Consider the following 9,263-nt stretch of genomic DNA (forward strand, 5'->3'; position numbering starts at 1 on the left):
CGACTGTATTATCATGATTAACTAACATTAACAAAGATGAATAAATGGTGTAAAAAATGTATTGTTCATTGTTCGTTCATGTTAGTTAGCGCATTAACTAATGTTAACAAATTACACCTTACTGTAAAGTGTTACCAATAAAGGGAATGGGATATTTATATCCCATAAAGTGGGTGTGGGCTCTGTCAACTCCAAGTGACCACCTAGAAACCCAAACAACAAAGAAAGAAAAACAAAGACAAACTAATATTAAAACTGTCATTTAACAAGACTTGGGAATGTGTGATATTTGTGGGTGTCATGGATTTAGTTTCATGTACTTCTGAAAGCTGTGTTTTATAAAAGCATTCAAGCATATCCTAATAATTACAGTGTGATTAGAGTAAATGTGGTAGCAGCAGGCAGCAAGTGTGTGCAGGAATGTTGGCAAGATGGGGGTCTTCTATAAAATTTCTAAAAACCCCACTACTGCGATTTCTACAGCCAGATTTTTTTTTATCCCCAACCGTGTGGTCTTAGCTGATCTTAGAACAGCATGCGTCCTTTTTTGTCATTTCCTTTTTCATGAGAGTAATCACGCGTTGACTGTAAGTGACTCATTTCTCTGGCATCTCCAGAGTTCAGTGTCCACCCAAGCAAGTGGCACAGTCACACACAAAGCCCATACACCAACTCCCATCAGAAAGACTCCAAAAAAAGAGGAGGAGGAGACAATTAGAGACTAATCTAAGGATCTTCTGTCCGCCAACCACAAAGAAAATCTTTGAGTCTCCGACAAAACCTTTCTATCTGTGCTCTATTCTGATATTTGGACATTTTAACGAGAAGAAAAACAAGACAAAGTGGAACGTTCAGTTACTCGCCCAAGTGTCTTGTTTACTGTAACTCCCTACAACCGTAAAAAAGGAATATTCAGTCTCTGACTGCATCAGAAAGATATGTGGCGTTATAAATACTGTTTTTATACATAAACAAAGGGAAAGTGAAGCATACCACATAATTAACTTCTAGTGCAGCCTCCATGTGTTATGTTGTTTATAATGTCGCACATTAGAAAGTTTTTCATGAAGACTGCACTCCTTCTCTATATCAGGCTGAAGAAATAATACCAAATACACTACCAGTCAAAAGTTTTTGAACAGTAAGATTTATGTTTTTGAGGAAGTCTCTTCTGCTCACCAAGCCTGCATTTATTTGATCCAAAATACAGCAAAAAATGTAAAATTCTGAAATATTTTTACATGCTAAATAATTGATTTCTATTTAAATAGATTTTAAAATGTAATTTATTCCTGTGATTTCAATGCTATATTTTTACCATCATGATTCCAGTCACATGATCCTTCAGAAATCATTCTAATATTCTTATTTGCTGCTCAAGATAATTTATTATTATTATGTAGAGTATAATTTTTTTACAAGTTTCTTTGATGTATAGAAAGTTCAGATGACAGTCTTAAATTAGATATTGTTATCAGAATCATCCAGGATTATACTTTTAGGTTTAATAGAAAAGAGATGATCCTAAAGTGTCACTATAATCAAACTAATCACACAGGGATACCATAAAACAAGACTGAAGTAATCCAACCTTGATCACTCATTTCCTGGGCATGGCCCACACACACACACACACACACACGACGAAGCAATTAAACCATTTTGGCTTAAGCACAAATACACATTGGTGCTTGTTTTAAGAGGGCACAACACTCTTAAAAATAAAGGTGCTTTAAAAGCTTCTTCACAGAGATGCCATAAAAGAACCATTTTTGGTTCCACAAAGAACCATTCAGTCAAACCATCTCTTTCTTACCTTTTTATAATCTGAAGAACCTTCTTTCATCAAAAAGAACCTTTTGTGAAACAGAAAGGTTCTTCAGATTTTAAAGGTTCTTTATGGAACCGCTTAAAGAAAAAGGTTATTCTATGGCATTGTGAAAAACCTTTATTTTTTCAACTTTGAGTATGTGTGATGCTCTCTACCATATCCAAGCAAAAACGTGAAAAATATTTAAAGACGATAGTATAATTGATTAATTTGATACTTACCAACAAGCTCATTGGGATCTTGAACCTCCACTTCTGTGATGTCCTAGAAAACAAGAAAAAGACAAATGCATAATTAAGAAATATAACACATTTCACTTCCTACGTCCTTTCAATTCAGCACGTACACTACCAGTCAAATGTTTAAAGATTTTTAATGTTTTTAAAGTAGTACCTTCTGCTCATCAAGCCTGCATTTATTTCATCCAAAGTGCAGCAAAAACAGCAACATTTGGAAATATTTTTACTATTTAAAATACTGTTTTCTATTTTAATATATTTTAAATTTATTCCTAATAATTAATGAAAATTAGGGCTGCACGATTAATCGCACGATGTTGTGAGGCGCGTTTAGTCAATGATTAGTAGTAAATCTCCATCACGTGCGTTCAGCTCGAATGCGATTTTGAGCGCGATTTGGCGTAACTTGTCAGTGATTTACCTCTGTGTATTGCCACTCCAGTTGAACGCACGTGATGGAGATTTACTACTAAGCAAAGTACTGGCTTCATTGACTAAACGCGCCTCACAACATCGCGCGATTAATCGTGCAGCCCTAATGAAAATTATTAATTTATTCCTGTTATCAAAGCTAAATTTTCAGCATCATTACTTCAGTCATCAGTGTCACATGATGCTTTAGAAATCATTCTAATATGCTGATTTGCCCTTTCATGAAACATTTATTATTATTATTAATAATAATAATAATAATAATAATATTTAAAACAGTGAAGTACATGTTTAGGATTCTTTGATGAATATAAAGATCCAAAGGATCTGTAAAAAAATAAAAAGCTTTTGTAACATTATACACTACACCATTCGAAAGCTTGAAGTCAGAATACTTTTGTTTTTTGGGAAGGAAATTATAGAAATACTTTTATTTAGCTATTATACTTTAAATTGATCAAAACAGTGATAAATACATTGATAAAGTTACAAAAGATTTCTATTTCAGATAAATGCTGTTATTCTGACATTTTTATTCATAAAAGAAACTTGAAAAAAATTTCTACTCAGCTGTTTATAACATAATATTTTTTGGACCAGCAAATCAGAAAATTAAAATGATTTCTGAAGGATCATGTGACTAAAGTAATGATGCTAAAATTCAGCTTTGAAATCACAGGAATAAATTACATTTTAAAATAAATTCAAATAGAAAAGTTATTTTAAATAGTAAAAGCATCTCAAAACGTTACTGTTTTTGCAGTACTTTGGATCAAATAAATGCAGACTTTATTAAAAATCTTACGGTTCAAAATGTCTACACAAGATGAATTATGACAAACCAAATAATTATCTTTTAGAATCTATTCATATTTGGCCATTTTTGGCTTATAACAATGCATAATTGTTAATTTAACAAAAGTGTTAGTGCCCCCTTGTGTCAACTCCAAAGTCTAACAACAGCTGAGCTAACGCATGAACTTTATTTTTTCATTTTCAATTAAATATTGTGTTTTAAACAAAGGTATTCTTTTATGCAATTATGTGCAGATCTTAAAACACTACTTGCTTTTAAGATGTGAAATCTAAGTTTAATCCTGCCCTGTAACCTTTAAAAACACAAACTCTCTCTCTTGGGAGGTTTAAAAAGTGATGGTGATGAAATCAGAAGCAAAGTGCAAAAGCAAAACCTTAAAATAATAAAACTAGGCTGAGAAAATACACTGGGCCTCTATTCACTGTCTTCCTTTACACAATCTCACACATACAGTCACTGAGCAACAGGATGTGCAGATGGAGGAATGGTCTCGTAAAAGCGCCCAAGTAGAAAATCTGTCTAGCACAGCACAGAAAGAGAGATATGACTCACTAAGAGATGAATCTCTTGTAGCCAAAAGCACAAATCCTAACAACAGTCCATTCAGTTGAAAACCCAGTATGGCAAAACAATGTGAGACAAAAAAGGACCCATCTATCCCGACAAAGGCGGGGGGGCCTGCTTTAAAAGAGGTCTTTTTCATTTAGATTAGTTCAAAAATGTGACCACAGGTTAATAGACCTACTTTTTGCTATTTCATTGTCATGTCCCTGCATGCACTTTTACAAGTGAAGACAAAAAAAACATGTGTGAATCATAAAGTTATAGAAGACTTAGAAGATTACAGCCTGCATTTAACGAAATAGTTACTCTCATGCCATTCCAAACCCATATGCTGTTATTTTTTGGAAAATAAGTGCATGGAGACTCTTCAAAATTGCCCTTTTTAGGTTCTAATGAAAATCAAAACACCATAAGAACTGTTAAGTAAATAAGAATTGTCTTTTTTGGGTGAACAACAGTCGAAAAGACAAAAATTAACCGAACCCACATAAAAGTATAATGAAAGCACCATAACTCTTACATTTGGAAATGTCATTAAGCAATCAAATTATTTAATCTAATTATTTCATTATGAAAGATGTTTCTGATTTACTAAGTATGAAGCACAACGTTCAGTCTTTGGGGTGTGGCTCTCAATTTATGCAACATCGCAAGCTTCTATTATGAAAAAGTCATTTCAGTGCATGAAATAACTTGCCATTGCAGTGCTCTGCATATCTGAAATCCTTTTAGATCTGGAATTTAAAGTCTTGCTTTTGGAACTTAAAATCAGAAATCCTATTCATAAAATGACAACATAATTGCCATGTAAATTTACAACGTAAATACCATATACACTACTGTTAAAAGTTATTTTTTGGACAGAAATTAATTGTTTTATTCAGCAAGGATGTATAAATTGATATAAAGTGACGGTCAAAAAAAAAAAAATATTTTCAAATAAATGTTGTTCTTAACCTTGGAATAAAATGTTAAAAAGTTTCCACAAAATACTATGCAGTACAGATCAGAATAAGAAATGTTTCTTAAAGGGATGGTTCGGAGTAGAATTGACTTCATTGCTATGCACTCCGAAGCCCATGTAAATACCCCATCCGAAGTTTTTTTTTTTACCTTAGTCAAACATTTATGAAGATATTAGAGTTTTTCGAATTGCTTGTTAAAGGAGTGAATGGTACATGTGATGTATCTCGTAAATTGCACCACTAAACGTGCAAGTAATCTTACCAAACTTGTGCAGTAGTGTAAATAGGTTATGTACTCACAAAACGCTGCATCAGAACATTTGTAAGTCCACCATGAGTGTTTTAAAAACACGTTTTAGCCGATCCCTACTAGTCTCAAAAACTACAAATGGCGACACGTCGACGTCACTTCCCTGGTTTGAAAAAAGCACGTAAAAGTCCTCCTACACGTTGACATGCACACAGATGTAGTAGGAGGACTTTTACGTGCTTTTTTCAAACCAGGGAAGTGACGTCGACTTGTAGTTTCTGAGACTAGTAGTTCTCGGGTAAAACGTGTTTTTAAAACACTCATGGTGGACTTACAAATGTTCTGATGCAGCGTTTTGTGAGTACATAACCTATTTACACTACTGTACAAGTTTGGTAAGATTACTTGCACGTTTAGTGGTGCAATTTACGAGATACATTACATGTACCATTCACTCCTTTAACAAGCAATTCGAAAAACTCTAATATCTCCATAAATGTTCGACTAAGGTAAAAAAAACTTCGGATGGGGTATTTAGATGGGCTTCGGAGTGCATAGCAATGAAGTCAATTCTACTCCGAACCATCCCTTTAAGCACCAAATCAGCATATTAGAATGCTTTCAGAAGGATCATGTGAGACTGAAGACTGGAATAAGGGCTGCTAAAAATTCAGCTACGCCATCATAAGCAAAATTACATTCCAAGATATATTAAAAATAGAAAATGTTATTTTAAATTGTAATATTTTTCAGAATACTACCGTTTTGATCAAGTAACTTTTTAAAAACCATCTAATACATTTTACTGTCCCTAAACTTTTGAACACTTTAAATAGTTCATATTAAAAGAAAATATTAAAGGAGTAGTTCACTTTCAGAACAAAAATTTACAGATAATGTACTCACCCCCTTGTCATCCAAGATGTCTTAATTTCTTTACGACTGAAGATAGAATGTTTTTTGAGGAAAACATTTCAGGATTTCTCCTTATTTAATAGATATGTACAGTGCCCCCAAGTTTGAACTTCCAAAATGCAGTTTAAATGCAGCTTCAAAAGGCTCAAATGATCCCAGCCAAGGAAGAAGTCTTATCTAGAGAAGCGATCGATTATTTTCAAAACAATTTGACAATTTGTATACTTTTTAACCTCAAATGCTCGTCTCGTCTCTGCGATGCGCATTTGTAGTCTGTATAATCCAGGTACAGTATATAATACAGTGTCGAAAAATCATCCTACATCGCTGTTTTACCTTTTTTTTTGTAAAGGGTGTTTGATCATCTTTGTATGTTCACTTTGTAAACACTTAACATACCCTAACCGTATTGACCCAGATCACACAGACTACGCATGTGCATTGCAGAGATGAGACAAGATGAGCACTTGAGGTTAAAAAGTATATAAATAGTCAATTTGTTTAGCTAGATAAGACCCTTGTTCCTCAGCTGGGATCATTTAGAGCCCTTTGAAGCTGCATTTAAACTGCATTTCTCAAAAAAAAAACAGTTTCTTTATGACTGAAGAAAGAAACACATGAACATCTTGGATGACAAGGTGGTGAGTACATTATTTGTACATTTTTGTTCAAGGACATGCTGTATTACTCTCATATGACCCTTCTCTGCAAGTTCAAACACACATGTTGTTCCTCAGATAATGTGATGCTGTGTTCTCTTGGTTTGAGACCAATCATAACACAGCCATAAACTGAGGAAGGGTGTATCTCTTGGTTCGATACCCTGAACTCCAGAGCAGTCAAGGAGGGAATTTAGGTGGGGTCAAATACCTTCACATCATCTTGGGTCCGCCCTGAGTCCGACTCCTCCTCTTCCTACAAAAACAAAAATGAACAGGGTCACCACAGCCATATTACTCCCCAAAGCATACTCAAGAGCTCCCCCTTTAGGTGTACAAAGTTTCAACCATCGATTGACTGGAGATTCAGTTCTGACTGTGGCCTTTTTCTGAGTAATCTAATATAGTCAATGTCATATAAACTGAAAACATTTCAATATTTATACCTGAAATTTGTCAGTTATATCTTTTATTACAACTGGCTCTGAACCCTCTAATTACTAGAAGGTCTATTAGAAAATGTGAATTTTGTGAATTACACTACCAGTCAAAAGTTTTTAATGTTTTTTAAAATAAATCTCTTCTGCTCTCCAAGCCTGCATTTATTGGATCCAAAGTACAGCAAAAACAGTAACATTTTGAAATATTCTTACTATTTAAAATAACTGTTTTCTATTTTATTATATATTTTAAAATGCAGTTTATTCCAGTGATCAAAGCTACATTTTCAGCATCATTCCTCCATTCTTTAGTGTCACATAATCCTTCAGAAATTATTCTAATATGCTGTTTATCTTCAAGAAACTATTACTACTATTAATACTTTATTATTATTATCAATATTTAAAACAGTTGAGTACATATTTTTCAGGATTCCTTGATGAATAGAAAGATCCAGATATCTGAAATAAAAAGCTTTTGTAACACACTACACCATTCAAAAGCTTGGAGTCTGTATGAATTATTTTTTTTTTTGGAAAAGAAATGATAGAAATTAATACTTTTATTTAGCAAGGATGCTTTAAATTGACCAAAAGTAATGCCAAGGACACTTATAAATATTACAAAAGATGCTGTTCCTCTGAATTTTCTATTCAAAGAAACTTAAAATTTTACTCAGCTGTTTTCAACATAATAATAACAAATGTTTATTGAGCAGCAAATCAGAATATTAGAATGATTTCTGAAGGACCATGTGAGTGGAGTAAAGATGCTAAAAATTCAGCTTTGAAATCACAGGAAAATCACATATTCAAATAGAAAAGAGTTATTTTAAATAGTAAAATATTTCAAAACCTTACTGTTTTTGCTGTACTTTGGATTAATGAAATGCAGGCTTGGTAAGAAGAAGAAACTTCTTAAAAGGAAAAAACATTACAAATCATTCTAAAGGTGTATATTTCATGCGAATTGAATGGTCTGAAACCTCTAGAAAACCTGTAAACTGAAAGTTGTGGTTAAGACTTACCGAATTTCTAGTGCTGTCATCATCACTGTCCTCGTTCTCAGAGGGCTTCTCATCTGGCTCCTCCACACGACTCACGTCATCGTCTCCGTAACTAGCCGACACCAATCCACCATGGGATTCTGGTAGACAAGCACAAAAACAAATTGCTTTTCAATTTTGCTAAATTGTACTAAGTTTTCTAAAGTTACAGAAATATCTAAAATCAAACACGGAAACGTACTAAGGTTATATAAAATAGATCAAAATAAGATAGGCCAAATAACAGAAATCATGAATATATCACACAAGTGTAAAGAACTGTGCCAAATAGTGTTTTAACAAATGAAATTAAAATACCACAGATTTGACACAATTACAACCACATATACTATAGTTACTTAGTATTGTTACTACTGTAAATCAATAATACATTATTATGAGATCTTTTGTGAGGCTAACTGTCATATCAATGAAGGTTATGAGCATAAAGTTACATAAAGCAGAAGAACAACAGATTTAAACAAAAAATCTGTATCATTAAGTGAATAAAATAGGAAACAAAACTCCAAACAAACCCTCTTGTAGAACCTAGTGGTGGACTGTTCATCATAATAATAACCCCATTACTACAAAGCCATCAATAAAATACCCGATTGAGCCCATAACTGTAATATATTTCTATAAAATAAGTTATATACTTATAACTTAATTATAAATAATCCGTTTTTTCACCGCATTTTGTCATTCGCTTTCATTTATAGAAACGCGTAACGTTAGCCTGCGTAAACGTTAACGTTACCCCTACGCTAACAACAAACCCTCCAGCGTTACAAACTCCCAGTATTTACATGGTTTTCCTAACACTGCTTAAGAGTTTATACCTTGATCATCTGTGTCTGGATCTGAATCCTGCTCTGAATCATTTCCATAAGCCGCTAGAGAAGTAAGAACAGCATTCTTTTTACTGCTCGCCATGTTCAGCGCTGGCGCACAATACTGACGTTAGCGTCTATATTCAGTGTGCGCATGCGCGGCGTTTTGAAACGCGCGTCGCGTAGAATACGCAGGTCTGTTTGGTTTCCATTGGTTACCACGACGCTTTTGGAAACTTTGATCAGACATGCAAAGTTTTGTGAGAGTTAAC

General features: G+C 33.6%; 1 protein-coding gene across 1 annotated transcript in view; it reads right to left on the minus strand.

The window, feature by feature from the left end:
* LOC141287730 (SAP30-binding protein-like) overlaps positions 1-9,120 on the minus strand; it is a 10,852-nt gene extending 1,732 nt beyond the window's left edge. The window contains exons 1-5 of the mRNA XM_073819865.1: positions 9,001-9,120; positions 8,141-8,259; positions 6,884-6,928; positions 2,049-2,095; positions 136-203 (exon numbers count right to left, since the gene is read on the minus strand). Coding sequence (XP_073675966.1) covers positions 136-203; positions 2,049-2,095; positions 6,884-6,928; positions 8,141-8,259; positions 9,001-9,094 — 373 coding nt within the window. The 5' untranslated portion in view covers positions 9,095-9,120. The remainder of the gene's footprint in view (positions 1-135; positions 204-2,048; positions 2,096-6,883; positions 6,929-8,140; positions 8,260-9,000) is intronic.
* Positions 9,121-9,263: the final 143 nt, after the last annotated feature.

Source organism: Garra rufa, chromosome 15, assembly GCF_049309525.1.
Source record: "Garra rufa chromosome 15, GarRuf1.0, whole genome shotgun sequence".
NCBI lineage: Eukaryota > Metazoa > Chordata > Actinopteri > Cypriniformes > Cyprinidae > Garra > Garra rufa.